Source organism: Nicotiana attenuata, chromosome 1 (assembly GCF_001879085.1).
Source record: "Nicotiana attenuata strain UT chromosome 1, NIATTr2, whole genome shotgun sequence".
Taxonomy (NCBI): domain Eukaryota; kingdom Viridiplantae; phylum Streptophyta; class Magnoliopsida; order Solanales; family Solanaceae; genus Nicotiana; species Nicotiana attenuata.
In genome coordinates, this window is record NC_031989.1 from 6,115,236 (window position 1) to 6,138,420 (window position 23,185).

The window sequence follows — 23,185 nt, forward strand, 5'->3', positions numbered from 1 at the left end:
AAAGAAAAGGTAATTGCAACAAGTAGGAATAACAGCAAGATGAAATAAGATCAAATCCAAGAATGCAATCAAACTCTAGGTAGTAATAGCCATCTATGAATAAAAGATATCATATTAACACTAATGCTAGCGAAATGAGTAAGACAAAGAGAAACGCTCGACTACCTACGGACCTTCTACCATAATCTTTGACCTCCACACCTTCCTGTCTAGGGGCCATGTCCTCAGTCAACTCTAGCTGCGCCAGGTCCCGCCTAATAACCTCTCCCCAAGATTTCTTATAGGCCTACCTCTTACCCTCATGCTGCCCATCGAGGCTAACCGCTCACACCTTCTAACTAGGGCTTCTATACTTCTCCTCTTAACATGCCCGAAGCATCTCAACCTTGCCTCCCGTATCTTATCCTCTACAGGGGCTACTCTCACCTTTTCCCGAGTAACTTCATTCCTAATATTATCCAACCGGGTATGCCCACACATCCACCTCAACATCCTCATCTCATCTACTTTTAGCTTCTGGGTATGAGAGTTCTTGATCGGCCAACACTCTGCTCCATACAACTTAGTCGGTGTAACTACAACCTTGTAAAACTTACCTTTAAGTCTCAACGACACATTCTTATCGCACAAGACACCGGAATCGAGCCTCCATTTCATCCATCCTGCTCCGATATGATGCGTGACATCTTCATCAATCTCCCCGTTACCTTGTATTATAGATCCAAGATACTTGAAACTACCTCTCTTGGGGATGACTTGCGTATCAAGCCTCACCTCCATATCCCCTTCCTGGGTACCGTTGTTGAACTTGCACTCCATGTATTCCGTCTTGGTCCTGCTCAACTTGAAACCCTTAGACTTTAGGGTCTACCTCCAAACCTCCAGCCTCTCGTTCACACCATCCCGCGTCTCGTCAATTAATACTATGTCATCCGCAAATAACATACACCATGTCACTTCACCTTGAATGTGTCTCGTCGATGCGTCCATCCCAAGGAAAATAGGAATGGACTAAGAGTTGATCTCTAGTGCAACTCCATCATAACCGAAAAGTGTTCCGAGTCTCCTCCCGTCCGCTGACCTAACCCGAGTCTTAGCTTCATTATACATGTCCTTAATCACCCTAATGTAGGCTACTAGGATCCCTTTAGCCTCCAAGCATCGCCATAACACCTATCTCGGGATTTTGTCGTATACTTTCTCTAGGTCAAAGAACACCATGTGCAACTCCTTATTCATCTCCCTATACCGCTCCACCAATCTCTTCACAATGTGAATGACTTCCATAGTCGAACGCCCCAGCATGAAATCGAACTGGTTCTCAGAAATGGACACACTAGTAAAAGGTGAATTTTACTTAGTCAAAGTGTCGAAAAAGACTACCTTACTCAAAGTTTACTTAATTAGAAATATCATGGTAAATGATAAGTAAAAAAACGTATTAGAAAAAGACTATTAGTTAGAATTTCTCATAAAAAATGATGAAATAATAGGGGCAATATAATCCTTACGTAAGGGCCATACATTATATTTTAATGTTTGTCTTCAAATTAAATTTATGGCCTTGGGATTTAGGTCACGGATCATCAATTAAATGGACCGTATTTGTTATGTCGCATAATTTTTTTATTTATTAAATATACAAGAGATGAATTGTTTTGAGCTGAAATAAGAGAGCAACAAGCTATTGCAGTTTAGTTAGTTAGAGTGTCCGCTGCCCGCTTAATATGCAGATGTCTTGAGTTTGACTTTCAACAAGAGCATTTTATTTTTCTGTATTTCGCCTTGGTTGTACTTTGTGCGCGAACATAATGACACAAATTATAATTATTTATGATAATTAAGCTCTAAACTGTCTTTGAGTTAATTAATGGGTCCATTGGAGGCCTAGTATGTAAGGATTGGTAGATTAGTAGCCTACCTTTTGTGACAACTAACATGATAAATCACATTTAATTTGGCCCACTCCTTAGTCCCTCCCTCCCATTCCCAATAGGGAGACACGACCCATACATTGACCATTTGCTTCCTTTCTTTAGTTATATAGGACCCTAAAAGGGGACCCCTATTATCTTCTCTCTCATATTAATAATTTGACATATGTATTTTTGTATGTATATTATATATCCAAGTTTTGGAGTATACGAAGGTCAATGATAGTTGCAGTTACCAGGTTGTCTGTTGTAAACAAAATGGATAACATAATAAACCACTTGGATATTGTTTAGTCAAAGAGTGAAAATATATCAAGGTTTTCTCCGCTAAGAAAATATATCACATGTGGTGTGTTTAATATAAAAGAAGTCATTTTCGCAATGTATTTTCCATGAGATGTAATTTTTTCGTGTTTGATTATGCTAGAAATGTGTTTCATCAAAAGGAGGGAAAATAACTTGAGAAATCTATACTAAATGCCCACCCAATCCAAAATAATTACCCGTAATTATCCATATGAAAGCTTTTTACAAAACCTACTTATTCGGCCGAAACATTTTACCACCTACCCATTCCCTTTTGCCTTTTTTGTTTTCTCAGTGCTAGCTTAATCTAGTGGAAAACATTCCCTTTACCCTTTGAAGTGCAAAATCCTAGAGCTTTCTCTTTAAATAAACTATGAAATCTAGTTGACCCCTTTTTTCATGTAATCTCATCACTTTTTTGTCAAAATCTCATGCTTGCTCGGATTTTGCACTTCGTAATTTTTGCTGAAATTAAAATTTTACAGATTTTCTTAAAGTCTTCTTCCAAAATTCCAAATATATGTTTTTCAACTTGAAGATTTTAATATTAGATGAAGTGAGTGTATATTGCTTATAGTACCTTCGAGAAAGCTTCCCAGATCTGAATGTTTATGCGTATTTAAATATTCACTATTGTCGGGCTTGAAGCTCTTGAATATAAAAATTTTATTTTGAAGATTTCTTGTTTGATTCAAAGTGGGTGTTATTAAATATTGCTTATAGTACCTTCTCGAAGTTCATACTGAAATTTGATTGCATTTGGTGTTGATTTGAGGTGATTGAGATCGAATATTTTAGCTGAAAATCGACAAAGAACATAGTTACCCAACAGTATACCGCTACAGTATACAATATGTTGTTGGAGTATATAGCTATACTACAACAGTATACTATAATAGTATACAATATACTGTACCGGTATACTGTAATAATCGAAGAAGAACACAATTACCTAATAGTATCCCGCTATGGTATACAATATACGGTATGAGTATATAGCTATGCTGCAACAATATACTATTATAGTATACAATATACTGTGATGGTATATTGTAATAATATGCAATATACCGCAATAATATGTTGTAATAGTATACAATATATCATAATAGTATACTTCAACTGCTTTTTTGTTGAATCAGCTAGGTGCTATTGTGCAAAGCTAAAGTCATAGTTATAATAACATTTTATTGTTCTACTATACAATATAATATAACAATATACAATAATAAATAAGTCTTTTTTTAATTTTCAATATTTTTTCAACTAGGTACTTGCAAATATTTTCTTAAATGAATTTTTTGATGGAGTTCCATGAAAATAATAGGAAAAATCTTACTTTATAGTTGTTTTGATTAAATTTTTACCGAGTCATGTTCGAAATGTTGATTGAAGGCTATGGCTAAATTTTGAGTAAGTTTGGTGGAGATTTTCGGAGTAGATTTTGAAATTTAGGCCAATATTAAATAGAACTAGCAAAGAAGATAAAGCTGTATTGTATGCCAACATGTTATACTATATGTTATGTTGGTATATAATAATTAATTCAAAAGTATATCATTAATTATAACAATACACCACTAATTTTCTTGAAAGAATAAACTAGTACTATATGATACCTTGACAGTATATGATATATACCATATGGGTATCATAGAGGACCAATGATTTTTTTTTTTTTTTTAAGAATGAACCAATCCTCTATGATATCGTGTTAGTATATGATATATACTAGGTTGGTATCATAGAGGACTGGGTGTCTTACTGAAAGAAACGGACAGACCTTTATGATACCCTATCAATATATGATACTATGTTAGTATTTGATATAATCCATGTGGCCCAAAAATGACCACACCGGTGAAATACCAGTAAAGCCCTTCATTTCACATTTGGCTTAATGGACATTTTTCCCTCCAAAATTAGTTAATAAATTTTGATTATCCCAAAATATTGATCCCATAAATTATCATTCTCTCATGCATGGGAAGATAAAAAGCCTTCGTATATACGGATGACGGCCTTCGTATATTCTCTCATTACATTTTTTTTAAATACAATTACGTATTTTTTTTAAATGCAATTTATAAGGATGGGAAGATCAAAAGTCTATTATGTATACATAATATTGTTTTTTTATTTATATGGTATACCTTGTCATACCATATACTTATGCTAAGAGAGCTTTCATTAAACACATAATTAACCACCCTTCCCTTAACCTAAACATGAACGCTAACCTAGAAACTAGTTTGGAGCCATTAAACCCGAATAACAGTCTAGAAACTAGGTCGGAGCAACTAAGGAATGCATTACACACATCATTAGGGTTGAATTCGGATGACAGTTTGATGAATGAAGATGAGTCGATCGACATTGATTCAGACGACAACTTTAATGATGGAGAAAATCATGTTGACGATGCTGCTGATGATGATGACGACGACGATGATGATGATGATGACGACGGCCATTATTTAGAGGAAGAGGGAGAAGTTGGAGAGGACAGAGAAATGCCTAATGAGTTCAATGAAGAAGATCTCATAATTGGTCCAATTACTGGGATGCGGTTCAATAGTAAGGATGTTATGTTTGATTTTCACAAAGAACATGCAAGATTATCGGGGTTTTGCATTATCAAAAGAACATCAAACAAAAAAGGTGGTGATATTGTTAGGTATGTGCAATATGGTTGTGATAGGTCTAGGAAACCAAGGAATAAGCATGTTACCAAGAGGAGGAACCACCGTGCTAGAATAAATGGAATTTTGGAGGAGAATGGTTCATGGTGTGTTTCAAAGGTGGTTAAAAAATATAATCATCAATTGGAACCAACACTATTGCGATTGATGGCTGGACACAGATCGCTTAGTAAGTCCCTTAAGAGAACTCTTGCAACCAAAGATATTGCTGGCTTAAGACCCTCAAAAAATATAAGATCGCTGAAGTACTTGCTGGTGGCCCTAAAAATTTGGGTTGTACACCAAAGGACTGTAGAAATTATATTTTGAAGAGTAGAAAGCTTCAGATGCAAGAAGGGGATGCACAATCATTACTCAAGTTCTTCAGTGACATGCAACAAAAAGATAGGGAATTTTACTACTCCGTAGATGTGGATAGTTTTGGTCAACTTCGTAATGTCGTATGGGTTCATTCACACTCTAAGGTTGCATATGGGGAGTTCCATTATGTAATATGCCTTGATACCACATACCTTGTGAATCGATACAATATGCCATTTGCTTCATTTGTTGGTGTCAATCAGCATAGGCAGTCTATACTTTTGGGATGTGCTCTTATGTTTAGTGTGGATATAACAAGTTACAAAATGGTGCTATCTACATGGCTTGGGACTCTAAACAATGTTCATCTATTAGCTATCATGACTGACCAATGTGATAGTATTAAGGCTGCCATCAATGCATTGATGCCAAATATGGTACATAGATATTGTATATGGCACATATTCGCAAAGTTGCCTACGAAGTTAAGTGGAGTTCTTGATGGTAAGATTGCAAAGGCAAATTTAAGGCTTTAGTCCTTGATAGCATTAACGTTGCTGAGTTTGAGAGACGATGGACTGATTATATTGAAAAATATAACTTAGATGGAAGGGATTGGTTTTATAAGCTTTATTCGGAGAAGGAGAAATGGGTTCCTGTATACCTAAATGACCACTTTTGGGCTGGGATGTTGTCCACACAAAGAAGTGAAGGAATGCATCTTTCTTTGACGGATTCATCACCTGCCAAAGCACTTTGAAGCTATTTGTTCAGCAATATGAGTTAGCCATAAGAGCTAAGTTCGAGAAAGAATTGGAAGCTGAATATAAGTCAAGGTGCTTTGAACCAAAATGTTTATCTGAATTTGCATGGGAGGAAAAATTTCAAACATGTTATACTCGTGAAGTGTTTGAATTTTTTCAAGTAGAGTTAAGAAAACTGTACTGTTGTGAAATCAGCACCCCTGAAGACCATCAGGCAATAGCTGGAGTGGAGAAGTACATTATCGCTGATTATTCATTCAAGAGTTTTAATACTAGAGATCCATTTATATTTACGGTTGAATATACACCTATTGGCGAATATCTAATGTTGCAGCTACAAGTGGTTTGAAACAAGAGTATTCTATGCTGCCATATACTTAAGGTGTTGTCTCACAAGAGGATTAAAAATATTAATGAGAGGTATATATTGAAAAGGTGGAGAAAAGATGTTGTTCGTCCGCACTTGAAATATTTCTTTCTAGGAGGTAACCCACGTATGACTTCTGAATACATGATGTACAGGGAACTATTAAAGAATTTTGAACGGGTTTGTGATATTGCATTGGACAGTGAAGTGATGAGGCGATATATTAAGTATCATTTGAACAGATTGGAGCATGACCTTTTGAATTGGGATGGTGATCATATGATAATTTTTATTGTTAAATATTTCTTCATTTTATTGTTACTTCATTTTAGTTTAGAAGACTAGACTAACAAAATATGATTAGTTGCAACTAGTACAGAAGTGAAAGACTTCAGAACATTATAATCAGTTCAAAGTAAGAACCAAAATACTCACATTCAGTTACTAAAACCCCACCCTTCAATCCTACTTTCAACATTCAACTTAAAACCATACCTTCAACACCTATCTTGGTATCCCTACCTTCAACCATTACATTGCACGATTTTTTCCCAGAAAATTTCAACATTCAACTGCAACCAATTTCTAACCCTAACTTCAACCAAATACTCCAAGAGTTCATTGTAAAATCAGTGTAACCGTTCCTCTTTGAATACAAAATCTACACATTTAACTTCCCTATGTAGCATTTACTAGATCTTACAATACATTAACCTATTTAACTTCCCTATGAAGCATTTACTATTATTTTATATTATTATTATTATTATTATTATTATTATTATTATTATTTTCTTCTATATTTTTGCTCTTTATTCCCCTTTCAATATTTTCGTATATTAAAAGGGTAGATATATAGGACACTGCCACCTCAAGGCAGTATTAACAAAAAAAAAAGCATTTACTAAACATTCCATTAAAAAAGAAAATTATTATGGTAAAGAAGACCAATATGACGATTGTAATTTCATAACATTAACACATCAACATACATGAAAATAAAATATAGTAAAGGGATAGAAAAACACAATACAAATCCTAATCAATTTCAACCGGATTATTATCAGAAGTTCCTTCTCCCTTCAATTCAACATTGAAGTCAACATATAGTGGTGCAACATCAACCAACGTAAATTTGACGATGAAACCTCGATTGACATAATTGTCCAAAACAAAAAGTTTTCAGCCTGCCTTGAACCTTCTTCTATCACCAACGCTCATATTTACATACCACTCTTTGCCACGATAGTGAAGAAGCGCGGTGTCTACTGTTAGAGGGAGATGCTTGTAGATTTTTCTTGGAATATACTTTAAAAAAACATTACTATTAAGTTTCGAAAAATATGAAACTGAATCAACATATACAATACTAACGCATATATATTTTTTGGAGTTAAGGTATAAGAAACAAAAGTATTTTATGTAAAAAAAAAATCATATAGGATTAACTCAAAAAGTTATTGTAATATTCAAAGAAATAAAGTTTAAAAGACATAATAATTTAACAGATCGTCGTAGTTGATGTATGAATCAGTCATAACCACTTCAAATGTTGGAGGACTCTCTTCTTCATTATCACTGCTAGTAGTAGAGTAAGATAGGACTCGTTTGGTAGAGGGAGAGGCATCCATAATTTAGGGTTTGTAGGAGAAAGTGTTTTTCATAGTTTAGGATTTGAGTATGTGACTATATATGGGGGGCCAACCCAGTCCAAAAAATATTTCAATTTTGAGCGTTTTTTTTTTGTTTAATTTTGTTCAATTTGGCAAATTAATGGTGTTGGTAGAAATAAATGGTGTTAGTTGACATAAATGGTGTTAGTTGAAATAAATGGTGTTAGATGAAATAAATGTGTTATTTTGTCTTCTCTATTCCAAAAGAATCCTAGAGAAGAATTGATTTAAAAAAAAAATTAAAAAATAGTCTTTGAAATTGATTTCATCTGGAAGAAATGAAAAAAGCAAAGAAGACCAATATGATTCAATTCAATTTTTTTGAATGATAATTAAAAAAAATTATAGTAAATAAGACCAATATGAAGATTGAATTTCATAACATTAATACATCAACAGAAAATAAAAATACACATTGCATAACTGGATGAAATTAAAACGTGCAGCTAACAAAGGAAAAAAATAACAAAGTTCCACAATAGGGGGAAACAATTCAAACACTTCACGAGTTCTTAAAAAAAAACTAATTAATCTCGACAGGATCTTCGTGAGTTCCTTGTCCTTTCACTTCGACTTTGAAGACAACAAGGATTTGTGCAATTTCAACTAACTCAAATTTAACCAAACAACCCCGCTTGATATTATTCTTCATCACAAAACTTTTCCAGCCGTCTTTGAGCCATCTACGCTCACCAACGTTCAATCCCATAAACCACTCTTTGCCACCACATTGAAGAACTGCGCTGGTATGTGCTTCAGGAATGTGCTCGTAGAAGCATTTTGGAATATGCTGGCAAAATAACACAAGGACAAAGAAACAATTTCATTTTATAACAGTATTTACAATACTAACTGAATGAAATGTAAACTTAGCCATATAAAAACAAAAGGTAGATTGTTGATTAGCCGATTTTTTCAAAAAATAAAATATCATTTACCAGATAGTCTTGTTTGATGTATGAATCTTTCAGAAGCACTTCAAATGTTGGAATTCGCTCTCCATCGTTATCATTAGAATAAGAGGCGGATTGGGATCGTTTGGGAGTGCTGGGAGAGGGGTCCATGGTTGGTTTCTAGGGTTTGGGTAAGAGGGAGGGTCGTTTAGTTTTTTGTATTGAGAGTTGTGTGTGTAAATTTTTGTGTGTATATATATATATATATATATATATATATATATATATATATATATATACTAACACTTGTTATAGTATATGTTAGTGTGTGTGTGTGTATATATAGTGTTTGTGTATATATATATATACACACACACATACATACATACAAACACACACATAGACACTTCACTGTAATACTATAACGTTTATATAACTTGTTANAATATTTTTATGAATATTCAATGAATAATGCATATTCTTTGAACAGAAATCTAAAAAAAGATACAAAAATATTTTTATCAATATTTTTAGGATATACAAAAATACATTGAAGAATACTTGAAAAATATTTTTACGAATAGTTTGTAGTCATATGACCTACGATAATTACATCATTGCTGTAACGACCCGAACGGTCGTTTTGAGCTTTTATACTTTGTTCGTTAGTTCCCGGGCATAACTTGCCCCGTGTGATGTATTACGACTCATGTAAATCGTTGGTTTTGGTTTTCGGGGTAATCGGAATGAATTTGGAAGAATAGTTCCCAGTTTGAAGCTTGAAATTTGAGACCAATATTTGACTTGTTTGTATATGATCTCGGATCGGAATTTTTATGATTTGGTTAGCTTCGTTAGGTGATTTGGGACATAGGAGCGTGATCGGAATGCATTTTGAAAGTCCGTGGAAGGTTTAGGCTTGAATTGGCGAAATTGAGATTTTGGCGATTTCTGGTTGGTAGGCGAGATTTTGATATAGGGGTCGAAATGGAATTCCGAGAGTGGCAGTAGCTTCGTTGTGTCATTTGGGATGTGTGTGAAAATTTTAGATTATTCGGACATGGTTTGGTTGGGTTCTTGATCAAAAGCAAAATTTGGAAAATTTTAGAAAGTTTGGCTTGAATCCGATGTGTTTTGGGTGATTTGATGTTGTTTGAGGTATTTTGATGATTGGAACAAATTTGAATAAGGTATTAGAATATGTTTGTGCTTTTGGTTAAGGTCCCGGAGGCCTCGAGGTGATTTCGGATGGTTAACGGAGAAGTTTGGATTTTGTTGCAGCTGCTGAATTTGCTGCTTCTGGTATTTTCGCACCTGCGGATTGGGGACCGCAGGTGCGGCGCCGCATAAGCGGAGTTTTAGTCGCAGAAGCGGTCAAGGAAGAGAAGTGCAGGAGCCGCAGATGCGGTTGTCTGACCGCACCTGCGGTGGCGCAGGTGCGGCTATGTGGTCGCAGATGCGATTTTTGGATTTTTAAGTGAAAGCCGCAGAAGCGGCAATTTGACCGCAAAACGGTACCGCAGGTGCGTGGATTGACCGCAGATGCAGGGCCTGGTGTCATAAGTGAAATCCGTAGAAGCAGATGTTTTCCGCAGAAGCGGAAGCGCATATGCGCCTATGGGATCGCAGGTGTGGAAGTGCTGGGCAGATGTATAAAAATGCCCCTTCGCGATTTTCAGTCTTTTGTTCACCATTTTTGTGCGATTTTGGAGCTCCAAGCTGTGATTTCAAGAGGGGATCAAGTGTATCCACAGAGGTAAGCTACTTGGACTTTATACCTTGTGTTTATGGTGATTATATCATTGTCTAATCATGAAAATGTGTGGGAAATTAGAGGAAGGGTTGGGAGTTTAGGGCTTGAAATCAGAGAGTGAAATTTTTGAATTTGAGTGACCATATGAGGTCGGATTTTGGTAAATTTGATATGTATGAACTCGTAAGAGGATGAGGATTCTATTGATGTTAATTTTATCGAATTTCGAGACGTGGGCCCGGGGGCCGGGTTTGAGAAATTTCGGGATTTTGACGTAAATTGGATAATTTCGAGTGGGATTTGTCCCCTTAGCATATTTTAATGGTCATGTTCTGATTGTGGCTAGATTTGGAGCATCCGGAGGTCGATTTGTGCGGCAAAGGCATCGCGGGCTAGAGTTTGGACCGGATCGAGGTGAGTAATGATTGTAAATGATGTTCTAAGGGTTTGAAACCCCGGATTGCACATCGTAGTGCTATATTGAGGTGAGGCACACGCTTGATGACTAGCGTGGGTTCGTACACTATTGGGGATTGTGACTTGGTCCCTCCCGATTGATGATTTTACCGTGTATTTGACTGAAATCTATTTTCTATCATCATTATTTGGGCGGAATGCCATATTTGGGCTTCGTGCCAACTATTTGAACCCTTCGGGGGATTTTTATTGATATTTCTTCACTGTTTTGATTTTATACTTGAACTCAGTCATGTTATTTTCCACTGCTTTTACACGCAGCCATGTTTACTCCCCTTTAATACTTAAATGATATTTTAAATGATGTTTGGGCTGAGAAATACTGTTTTACTACTGCCCGAAGGGCTTGTGAGGATTTTTTACTGAGTAAGGCCAAGGGCCTATGTAGTGAGGAAACACTGATATTGATTTGAGGCCGAGGGCCTGAGATATGTACGCCACGAGGTGGCTTGATTGATATGAGGCCGAGGGCCTAGTGATGACGCCACGAGATGGCTTGATATTGCGCTTGGGCCGTAAGGGTCCCCTCCAGGAGTCTGCACACCCCCAGTGAGCGCGGGTACGCATTGTGATGTGAGATATAGCCCGAGGTGCTGGTACGGTTCTATGTGATTGCCCGAGGGGCTGGTATTGATATGAGATGTTGCCCGAAGGGCGGAGTTGTTAACATTGTGCCCGAGGGGCGAACCTTTATGTGTTTATCTGTCATTTACCTGTTTAGTTGTGTAATTGTGCTCGAGGGGCGGGTTCTCTATGCTTATCTGCTCTAGTTGCTTTGTATTCAATTGCTTAACTGTTGAAAAGCCATTTTTTTAGAAGTTTAAACTGAGCTAAGATGCTTTAAGAGATTTCACAGCTTCATTGCTTTCTTACTGGTTTTGTACTACTTCTATACAGCATGTTGATGCACTTTTTGTGATTTCTTATCACTCAGTCTTTATTTATGAGTATTACTCACTGAGTCGGAGTACTCACTTTACTCCCCGCACCCTGTGTGCAGATTCAGGAGTATGTGGTTCCGCTCCCGAGTGCTGATCCTTCCAGCTTCAGGCGAACATTCGGAGTCCACGAGGTAGGTGCCTCGCGTCCGCAGTCCCGTGTTTCTCCTCCTTTATCACTTCTATCTATATTCAGACATTTGTACTAGCATATTGACTTAGCAGACTTGTATTATGACTTATAGATGCTCATGACTAGTGACACCCCAATTAGGGCTGTGTTTGGGTTGTACTTTATTGTTATGATATTATCTACTACTTAGTATTATTAAATCATGTTTTAGATTGTTTTCTTGCTGTTTAGCTGTTTAACTTCGAATTGGCAATAGTTGGCTGGCCTTGTCTTCACGAGATGCGCCATCACGACCGGGTTCGGGTTTTGGGTCGTGACAAGTTGGTATCAGAGCCTAGGTTACATAGGTCTCACGAGTCATGAGCAAGTTTAGTAGAGTCTCGCGGATCGATATGGAGACGTCTGTATTTATCCTCGAGAGGCTGCAGAACCTTGAGGAAAAACTTCACATTCTTGAATTCTTATCGTGCGTCTTTGATTCAGCTTGAAAAGTAACTCTTGAAATTCCTTCCACGCGTTCGTATGCGCGCATAAGTGCTCAGTATCAGATGTGCATCGATGGCTTGTGATTCCATGATCGAGGGGCGAGATGTGATCTCTGTGTGTTTGACGCTGGGCCTGTCTGGGAGACTTGAGACCGGATTTTTGCCTATAGCTTGTGCCCTGAGCTGTTGATTGCGTGAGCGCGTGTTTCTGGATCTATGTGTTCTGTTGTTTCCCTATTAAGGGAAGTAATGACTGGATAGCTATGTGATGAGGGTGATGTGACTGCGAGATGTGTTCATATGAGTTGAATGAGACGAGAAGGGCCTGCTTTGGGGCAGCAAGAACTATTTGGTGTTTGATTTCCATCGTGACTGGATGTATAGCCCCGAGTTATGGGTGTGTGAAGAATCTTTTCATGTTTCCTAGTTGGGAATGAAGTAAATTTCATGTTGCGGTATGAGTTCAGACTTAGGAAGACTAAGTGACTGCATAATGTTTATGACGGTGGAGGTATACAGAAATGTTAGTTGGGGGCAAAGCAGGTGGGTTATCTCCCGCGGAGCGTTCTGAGGTTGTGTGTTCCTTATGTTATCGGTTAGAAGATGTCATTCACAAGTGAAATATATGCGTTGCAATTTGAATTTGAGTTGCTCAAGAGAGTAGGCTTGACTACTACGAGGGTGAATGCGAGATTTGCAGAAAATATGAAGTACCAGATGGTCGGTGTTCCACGAGCTTATGAAGGATTGAGTTAATCTCACTGTGGTATTATGGCAACAATTAAGTATATGCGTAATTAGTTATTGTGTGTGTTTTGATCTATGGCTTCGAGCCAAGTGGGGGAGTTTGCTATTGATTAGCTGATTGCACGGTTATGTGCTATGTTGGTTCCGATTTGAGGCGTGCTGGTGAATCAGTTATGGTTTGCGGGGATTGAGCCCGAGGATGGCTCGAGTAAAGGAAAAATTTTCGACTAAGGCAAGGTTATATTATGCTTCATAGGTGTATGAGAATCACGGGATGTTTTGAGTGGTTATTGGTAAGGGTGTGCGGTGTATAGGATAGGAAGTGGTTTGGTTGCATTAAGGCAAGGTTACATTCTGTGGTGTCTGAATGTGCTGATGAGGCGCAGGTTGTTCGGTTCTTTTGATCGGTCTAATTGCAGTTTTGGTAGAGTGGATGACTCTAGAGAATGGTTCTAATGCGTTCAAGGTTTTACATGTAATAATTGGAGATTTTCAGGTGTATAATTTGGCTAGAAATTGAGGTTTGCATTGGAGGATGTCAAGACTTGTGTCATTTCTATATCAATTAGGGGATTCTTATATCGGTATTAGGAAGGTAATGGTTCCAGATTCGCAAGAAGTCTCTTCGGGGTAGGTATTTTGAACGTGGTGCTTTTGGAAACATTTAAGAGAGTACTCAGCGGTTTGTGAGCCTTAGACGGTTTGGTTTTATGCTTGGGTCTCGTGTGGTAAGTCTGGGTTGAGGAATTGTGGTGCTACAACAAGAGGGAGTATCAAGTCGAAGGTAAATTAGAAGGAAACTCGGATAGATGGGGTAGCTTGGTAGTAGGCCGAATCGGTATGGTAAGGATATGATTAGTTCTTTGGGTGCTTGCGAGGTAATGAGTTTCTACAGGTGTTTCACGGCAATGCTCTTAGGTTTTAGTGGCCTGCGTAGCTTGGGTTAGTAAAGGGATTCAGTCATGTCAGGCTTCGTTTTGTCAAAAGGGAGACAGAGAGTTCTTGATGATTCCTACTGCGGTTAGAGATGCGTATTCTCTGCGAGTGTAAGAAGCATGGAATGTGTAGCGATTTCTTCTGAATGGGATCAATGGAAAGTTATTGGTTAGTTGAGTACATAGTTGCTTATGGCTCGGAAGGGATATGAAGTCCTCATGTTATCCTAGGATGGTATGGTATATGCGGTATGTGTGGAGGATTGAGATTTGCGTGTGCAAGGTTACGATTCCATTCTGAAAGGAAGGTCATAAAAACTCTTAGGCAGCGGGCAGCCTCGGATAAATAGAGAAATGAGCTTCGGATGATTAAGGAAATGGTACTGCCAATTAGGGTAATTTGACGAGGGTATATGTTTCAGGAAAAAGGCAATGCGATTAAGTTGAGGGTACTTCGGTGGCAGTGCGGCACTTTCTTGTTGGATCGACTGCTGATACTCGGATCTGCTTGGTGGCACGGAAGAATCATAAGAGTATCTCTCGTGGGAATGATTGGGTATTAGAGGTGTGCTGTATACTCGAACGGTGAAATTGGGATCAGACATGGTGATTCGTGTGCTATATGGAGTTGGAGATTGGGGGTTCTCATATTCAGGCTATGTTGTGGTTGTGGGTCGTGCGTATCGGCACTGTTTAGTAACTATCGGGGTTTGGAGACCCGAGTGGGTCTTTTGCTACTTGGCATGCTAGATTTTGGATGTGATATTGGGTGTGGACTGGTGGTCTCAGTGTTGTGTCATTCTGAACTATTGCGCTAAGGCGGCGATGTTGGCAATGCCGTGAATGCCATGGATTGAGTGGCGAGGTTCGAAGGATTATGTTCTTAGTAGGGTGGTTTTATATTTTGAAGACCCAGCGGATGGCTGGGAAGGATTGTTTTTCTTATTTGGGCTTTCGTGATGGATGTCAGTGTGGAGACTCCTACCATTGATTCAGTTTCGGTGGTGAGGGACTTTTCGTATGTGTTCTTGTGGCCGGGCATGTCGCCGGACAAGGTTGTTGATTTCGGTATTGATTTGATGCCGGGCACCGTATCGTATGGCACCGGCAGAGTTAAAGGAGTTGAGGGAGTAGCTTCACGGTCTCCTTGATAAGGGGGTCTGTTGGCAGGCCAATGTGGATGTGTGTTTTAACTTGAGTCGACTTGGTTGGCTCCGAGTTGTATTGCTGAGGGATATGTGATTCGATAGTTAGTGAGCCTATTAGTGTTCTGAGGAGATATATGAGTCACCTTTCCATGTGGCGGGGCATTTGGATTTGTTGGTTATAGGCACATGTAGTGCGGTGTTATTGGGGTCTCTCAGTGGAGCTCGAGCGGGAGGAGTATCGGATATTGCTCGGCGGATGGCGCATCGGTTATGTCCTTTTGAGATGTGTGCTGTTATGATTTGCTTTGGTTCTAGACATCAATTGCGCGTGGTCGTCAATTTCAAGCAGAATGACTCGAGGTATTTCATGTGGACCAGTGTTTGGATAGGGTCGCGCATTGCAGCGAAGTTATGTGGAGGTATACCCTTGCAGGTTAGATTCGTGTGTTTTGTTTCTATAATGTGAGACGGGTTCTCGACCTTGTATTGTAGTGGTACTGATGAGCTTGCAGTACAGCTTTTTCATTTGAGTCACTTTCATGATTTGAGTATGTTCGGATTGCTTCTTATTGGTGCGCGGATTGTTCAAGTCGCGGCTTTAGTCTGCATTGAGGTGTCATGCCACCAGAGTGGTTGTGTTGGATTAGATGAGATCGTTAGGATCGTTAATGAATACGAACGGATTCGATTTCAACATGTTAGGAGGATAAATATCGAGGTTCAGCTCAGAAATTGCTATGGTCCTTGCCAAAGGAGAAGTGTCTTCATGAATGGTTGATCTGAGAAATAGCTACAGTTTATTGCGTGTTTCATTTATCATTGGCAGTACATGAAAGTGTTGGAATGAGACCTTAGTTGATAAGAGGGTTTCTATCGGTGTTCGGTTGTTGTGTGCAGCTGCCATGATTAGAATTTATCGATTCAAGTGTTTGAGTTATGTGGTATATCATGTAATTGCACCTGAGGTTGCAGGTATGGGTTATTACAACTTGTTTGGGCTTATTCACAGTATAAATGTGAGATTCTGATCGCATTGAAGATTTCAGAAGTGGAAATGCGGTTCTATGGTTTATGGTCTAGATTGGATTGTGAAATTTCAGTTTCTATGTGTTATCGGACCTATATGAGATAGGGTGACGTGGGATCATCCCCGAGTATATGCATGGTAAGGCTATTCAGCGAGTGGTTGGCTTTTGGAACAACTCTGGGCACGTTCGAGGACGAACATATGTTTAAGTGGGGGAGGATGTAACGACCCAAACGGTCGTTTTGAGATTTTACACTTTGTTCGTCAGTTCCCGGGCATGACTTGCCCCGTGTGATGTATTATGACTCATGTGAATTGTTGGTTTTGGTTTTCGGGGTAATCGAAATGAATTTGGAAGAATAGTTCCCAATTTGAAGCTTGAAATTTGAAAGGTTTGACCAATATTTGACTTGTTTGTATATGATCTCGGATCGGAATTTTTATGATTTGGTTAGCTCCGTTAGGTGATTTGGGACTTAGGAGCCTGATCGGAATGCATTTTGGAAGTCCGCGGAAGGTTCAGGCTTATATTGGCGAAATTGAGATTTTGGCGATTTCTGATTGGTAGGCGAGATTTTGATATAGGAGTCGGAATGGAATTCCGAGAGTGGCAGTAGCTTCGTTGTGTCATGTGGGATGTGTGTGCAAAATTTTAGATTATTGGGACGTGGTTTGGTTGGGTTCTTGATCAAAAGCGAAATTCGGAAGATTTTAGAAAGTTTGGCTTGAATCCGATGTGTTTTGGGTGATTTGATGTTGTTCGAGGTGTTTTGATGATTGGAACAAGTTTGAATAAGGTATTAGAATATGTTTGTGCTTTTGGTTGAGGTCCCGGGGGCCTCGGGGTGATTTCGGATGGTTAACGGAGAAGTTTGGATTTTGTTGCAGCTGCTGAATTTGCTGCTTCTGGTATTTTCGCACCTGCGGATTAGGGACCGCAGGTGCGGCGCCGCATAAGCGGAGTTTTAGCGTAGAAGCGGTCAAGGAAGAGAAGTGCAGGAGCCGCAGATGCGGTTAGCTGACCGCACCTGCGGTGGCGCAGGTGCGGCTACGTGGTCGTAGATGCGATTTTTGGATTTTTAAGTGAAAGCCACAGAAACGGCAATTTGACCGCAAATGCATTACCGCAGGTGCGGTGGATTGATCGCAGATACGGGCCTGGTGTCATAAGTGAAATCCACAGAAGCGGATGTTTTTCCGCAGAAGCGGAAGCGCAGATGCGCTTATGGGATCAAAGGTGCGGAAGTGCTGGGCAGAATGCATAAAAATGCCCCTTCGCGATTTTCAGTCTTTTGTTCACCATTTTTGTGCGATTTTGGAGCTCCAAGCTGTGATTTCAAGAGGGGATCAAGTGTATCCATAGAGGTAAGCTACTTGGGCTTTATACCTTGTGTTTATGGTGATTATATCATTGTCTAATCATGAAAATATGTGGGAAATTAGAGGAAGAGTTGGGAATTTAGGGCTTGAAATTGGAGAGTGAATTTTTAGAATTTGAGTGACCATATGAGGTTGGATTTTGGTAAATTTGATATGTATGAACTCGTGAGAGGATGAGGATTCCACTGATGTTTATTTTATCGGATTTCGAGACGTGGGCCCGGGTGCCTGGTTGGAGAAATTTCGGGATTTTGATGTAAATTGGATAATTTCGAGTGGGCTTTGTCCCCTTAGCATATTTTAATGGTCATGTTCTGATTGTGGCTAGATTTGGAGCATCTGGAGGTCGATTCGTGTGGGCAAAGACATCTCGGGCTAGAGTTTGGACCGGATCGAGGTGAGTAATGATTGTAAATGATGTTTTGAGGGTTTGAAACCCCGGATTGCACATCATAGTGCTATATTGAGGTGAGGCACACACTTGATGACGAGCATGGGGTCGTACACTATTGGGGATTGTGACTTGGTCCGTCCCGATTGATGATTTTACCGCGTATTTGACTGAAATCTATTTGCTATCATCATTATTTGGGTGGAATGCCATATTTGGGCTTCGTGCCAACTATTTGAACCCTTCGGGGGATTTTTATTGATATTTCCTTACTGTTTTGATTTTATACTTGAACTCAGTCATGTTATTTTCCACTGCTTTTACACGCAGCCATGTTTACTCCCTTTTAATACTTAAATGATATTTTAAATGATGTTTAGGCTGAGAAATACTGTTTTACTACTGCCCGAGGGGCTTGTGAGGATTTTTGACTGAGTAAGGCCGAGGGCCTATGTCGTAAGGAAACACTGATATTGATTTGAGGCCGAGGGCCTAAGATACTGTGACGACCCAACCCGTCGTCTCATGTATTACAACTCCGTTTCCCCTATTTATTGCTCTTTCAGGTTTTATTATCAGCAACGGGTGAGTTAGAGTTTAATTGAATTGGTTTGGATAGGAAATGAGACACTTAGTCTCTTTAAGGAAGGTTTGGTTTGAAAAAGTCAACCGAACGTTGACTTATTAATTAGAAGGCTCGGATGTGAATTCCGGTGATTCGGTTAGCTTTGGGAGGTGATTTGTGACTTAGGAGTGCGATCGGAAGTGATTTCGGAGGTCCGGAGTAGAATTAGGCTTGAATTGGCAAAGTTGGCATTTTTGCGAATTCCGGTGGATAGGTGAGATTTTGATCCGGGGGTCGGAATGGAATTCCAAGGGTTGCAGTAGCTTTGTTAGGTGATCTTGGATATGTGTGCAAAATTTCAGGTCATTCGGAGGTGTTTTGGTCGGGTTTTTGATCGAATGCGTAATTCGGAAGTTTTGAAAAAACTTAGGCTTGAATTCGATGTGATTTGATGGTTTTAGCGTTGTTTAATGTGTTTTAAAGATTGGAACAAGTTTGAATAAGGTATTAGGATGTGTTAGTGTTTTTGGTTGAGGTCCCGGGGGCCTCGGGGTGAATTCGGGTGGTTAAACGAGCGTTTTGAGGTGTGTTGCAGGTTCAGTTTTTCTGTCATCTGGTATTTCCGCTTCTGCGGAAATGGAACGCAAAAGCGGTTCCGCAGAAGCGGGTAAAGGAGCGCAGAAGCGGTTTGTAGCCTGGTGGAGTGTTTCCGCAAAAGCGGAACATTTTTCGCAAATGCGAGTCCGCAGAAGCGGACTGTAAATCGCAGAAGCGGTCTTGAGTGGTTCGCTGAAGCGGATGAGGAGACGCAAAAGTGCACGTTGGGTTTTTAAGTGAAGACCGCATAAGCGGAATTTTGGCCGCAGAAGCGGTCCCGCATAAGCGGAAGCGGGAACGCATAAGCGAAAATCGCTGTTGGCAGAAGGGTTTAAAATGTTAAATTTCATCCGCGAACAAGAGGTAGTTTCCACCATTTTTAAGCGACTTGGAGAGCTTTGGGCGAGGATTTTCGAGGGTTTTGACTGAGAATCAATTGGAGGTAAGTCTTTTGGCCTAATTATTCGAGTTTATGGTAGAAATTACATGTAAATTGTGGAAAATTCATCAAAAACAGGTTGAGTTAGGGCTTGGAAAGCTGTGATGTAAAAGTGGATTTTGAAAGGGCATTTGAACTCCGATTTTGGTAAAATTGGTATGTGTAGACTCGCGACGAGACGAGGAATCCAGTGATGTAAATTTCGTAATTTTTCGAGAAGTGGGCCCGGGGCTCGGGTTTTGCCAACTTCGTGAATTTTGGTATTTTTCGAGTCTTTTCGATTGGGTTATGTTTCTTAAGCCTATTGTAATGTATTCGTTGTGGTTTTAATCAGATTCGGCGTGCGAAGAGGTTGATTCGAAAGGCAAAGGCATATCGAGCTAGACTTGTGGCCGGCTTGAGGTGAGTAATAGATGTAGATGATGACCTGAGGGTTTGAAACCCCGGTATATCACATTGTGACGCTATATTGAGGCGAGACACGTACTCTATGACAAATGCGGGGTCGATTGTGACCTAGTCCGTTCCGAATTATGTTCGAACTGCGTTCTTGACTAGAAATTGTTTGGTAATTATCCTACTTGGAGTTTATGAATTGTTTGGGGCTTTGTGCCTATCATGTGCATCCTTCAGGGATCCTTATCACTGCTTCCAAGATGCTTAGCATATTTCATGATATCAGTCCTGAGTTAGACACTGCCTCGAAATGGTTAGTAAATAAATAAAGGTTTAAACACTTAGCTATAAAATTCCTAATAATTGAAACTAAAATGAATAATTTGACTGTGCCCGATTGGCTTGCATGCATATATATACCTAGACTAAGTGTAGATCGGGCTGCACGCCGCAGCAAATGTTACGATGATATTGTGCTTGGGCTGTAGGAGCCCCTCCGGAGTCTGAACCCCCACAGTGAGCGCGGGTACCCAAATGGATCGGGCTGCGCGCCGCAGCGGTCATGTGCATTGCATTGCATTCATGCATTTATACCTAATTGTCTTATTTGTCCTGATATTGTTGTTGTTTCATCATTTTATGTGCTGAATCGCTGATTATAGCTTTATATTGTAATATTTCGGAATTTCTTACTTTCAGCCATTATATATGTTTATTACTCACTGAGTTGGAAGTACTCACTTTACTCCTTGCACCATGTGTGCAGATTCAGGTGCTCCGGAGACTTAGTGGAGCTGTTTGCTGTCTTCTTGGATTTCAGTTTAGGAGTTGTTGAGGTAGCTGCCTGACGTCCGCAGGACCCGACTTCTCCCCTTTATTGCATTTGTCTTTCCCTATCCTAGACTTTCTTTATTACTATGAATATATTACTCTGTTACATTTAGAGGCTCTAGACTCGTGACTCCAGATTTATTGGGGGAATGTTTGGTATATTCGTTATTATTTTTCGTACTATTTTATCTAGTTCCGGATTGGAAACTTGATATTTACTATTTTAATCGTATTATTTGTTAACGGATTGCGAATTTGGGTTGAGAGTATTTAATTGGTCGGGCTTGCCTAGCATTAGTGTTGGGCGCCATCACGACCGGGATTGGGGTTGTGACAAGTTGGTATCAGAGCCTAGGTTACTAGGCCTCACGAGTCATGAGCCGGTTTAGTGGAGTCTCGCGGAATGGTATGGGGACGTCTGTACTTCTCCTCGAGAGGCTGCAGAACCTTTAGGAAAACTCCATATTCTTGAAATTCTTGTCGTGCGGCTTTGTGATTCGAGAACTAAGTTCCTGTATTCTATTCTCTCGCAGATGGCGAGAACTCGTGCTACCGGACGCGATGGTCGACCACCAGTACCACCCACTAGAGGCCGTGGACGCGGTTGTGGTCGTGGTCGAGGTAGGGCAGCAGAGACAGCACCTGCTGACCCACCAGCTGCCACAGTTCAGGACCAGACTCCAGCTGTCGATGTCCCAGCAGCACCTGTGCAGGCACCAGCAGTGCCTATTGCTATTCCTGGTCTCCAGGAGACCTTGGCACAGATACTATCAGTTTGCACTGGCCTGGCTCAGGCAGTCTCAGCTTCTACCGCAGCAGCTGCTTCCCAGACCGGGGGAGGACATCAGACCCCAGTTGCTCACACACCTGAGCAGGCTGCCCAGGGACTTCAAACACCGGAAGCAGCCATAGCTCCGCTAGTTACTCCAGTTGCTCCAGTTGCAGCCTATGAGGCTCCAGCTATGCCGGACGATGAGCAGCGTCGCCTTGAGAGATTCGGCGAGCTTCAGCCACCGAGGTTCAGCGGTGCTGAGGGCGAGGATGCCCAGGGTTTTCTGGATAAGTGTCAGCGTATGCTTTGCACTGCAGGGATCTTAGAGTCGAGTGGTGTGGCTTTTACTACTTTCCAGTTCTCAGGGCCTGCATTCACCTGGTGGGAGGACTTCGAGAGGCATAGGCCGGTTGGTGCAACGCCCCTTACATGGCAGCAGTTCTCCATTGTCTTTCTGGAGAAGTACGTACCGTAGTCTCACAGGGAGGAGCTACGTCGTCAGTTCGAGTGGTTGGTTCAGGGGGACATGTCTGTGACCCAGTACGAGTTGAGATTCACGGAGCTAGCTCGACATGACACTTGGATGATCCCGACAGATCGGGAAAGGATTAGGAGGTTCGTGGATGGCCTCAACTATTCACTCCGCATTTTGATGACCAGAGAGAGGGTTATGGGTGCCTCGTTTGAGGAGGTAGTTGACATGGCTCGAGAGATTGAGACGGTTCGCCGTCGGGAGCGTGAGGAGAGGGAGGCAAAGAGGCCTCGAGATTCAGTTAGTTTCAGTGGTGCTCCGTCTAGGGGCCAGTTCCAGCGTGGCAGAGGCCGTTCCTTCAGGCCTCCTCAGTCAGGTCGTCAAGAGTACAGTGGGGCCTCTTCAGGCCATGGTCATCGGGGATTTCAGCAGGGCCAGACTTCACTTAGTGCCCTTCCAGCTCAGAGCTCTACACCTGCCTCTTCAGCCCAGGGTTCTTTAGCATCGAGGGGTTTCCATCAGTCCCCTTCTCCAGCGCTGGGTAGTTTCTACGAGTGCGGTGAGTTCGGTCATATGAGGAGACAGTGTCCTCGGTATCTTGGTAGTCAGTCTCAGCGGAGGGATCAGCCCTCATCTTCTGCTCCTGTTTCATCAGCACCCGCCCATTCAGCTAGGGGTGGAGGTCAGGTAGCCAGGGGCCGCCCTAGGGGTGGAGGCCGGACTGGTGGTGGTCAGGCTCGATTCTATGCTCTTCTAGACA

General features: G+C 40.5%; 3 protein-coding genes across 3 annotated transcripts; 1 reads left to right on the plus strand and 2 right to left on the minus strand.

Moving 5' to 3' along the window:
* On the minus strand, nucleotides 235-819 carry LOC109232613. The gene has a single exon (XM_019398374.1). The coding sequence runs from the start codon at nucleotides 817-819 to the stop codon at nucleotides 235-237; it is 585 nt and encodes a 194-aa protein (XP_019253919.1).
* Nucleotides 4,469-6,355, plus strand: LOC109232621 (protein FAR-RED IMPAIRED RESPONSE 1-like). Its single transcript, XM_019398381.1, has 4 exons — nucleotides 4,469-5,041; nucleotides 5,161-5,679; nucleotides 5,772-5,900; nucleotides 6,017-6,355. The coding sequence occupies exons 1-4, from the start codon at nucleotides 4,469-4,471 to the stop codon at nucleotides 6,353-6,355; spliced, it is 1,560 nt and encodes a 519-aa protein (XP_019253926.1).
* Nucleotides 8,570-9,110, minus strand: LOC109232627 (B3 domain-containing protein At3g06220-like). The gene is made up of 2 exons (XM_019398387.1): nucleotides 8,985-9,110; nucleotides 8,570-8,836 (listed from the first exon to the last, which is right to left on the minus strand). The coding sequence occupies exons 1-2, from the start codon at nucleotides 9,108-9,110 to the stop codon at nucleotides 8,570-8,572; spliced, it is 393 nt and encodes a 130-aa protein (XP_019253932.1).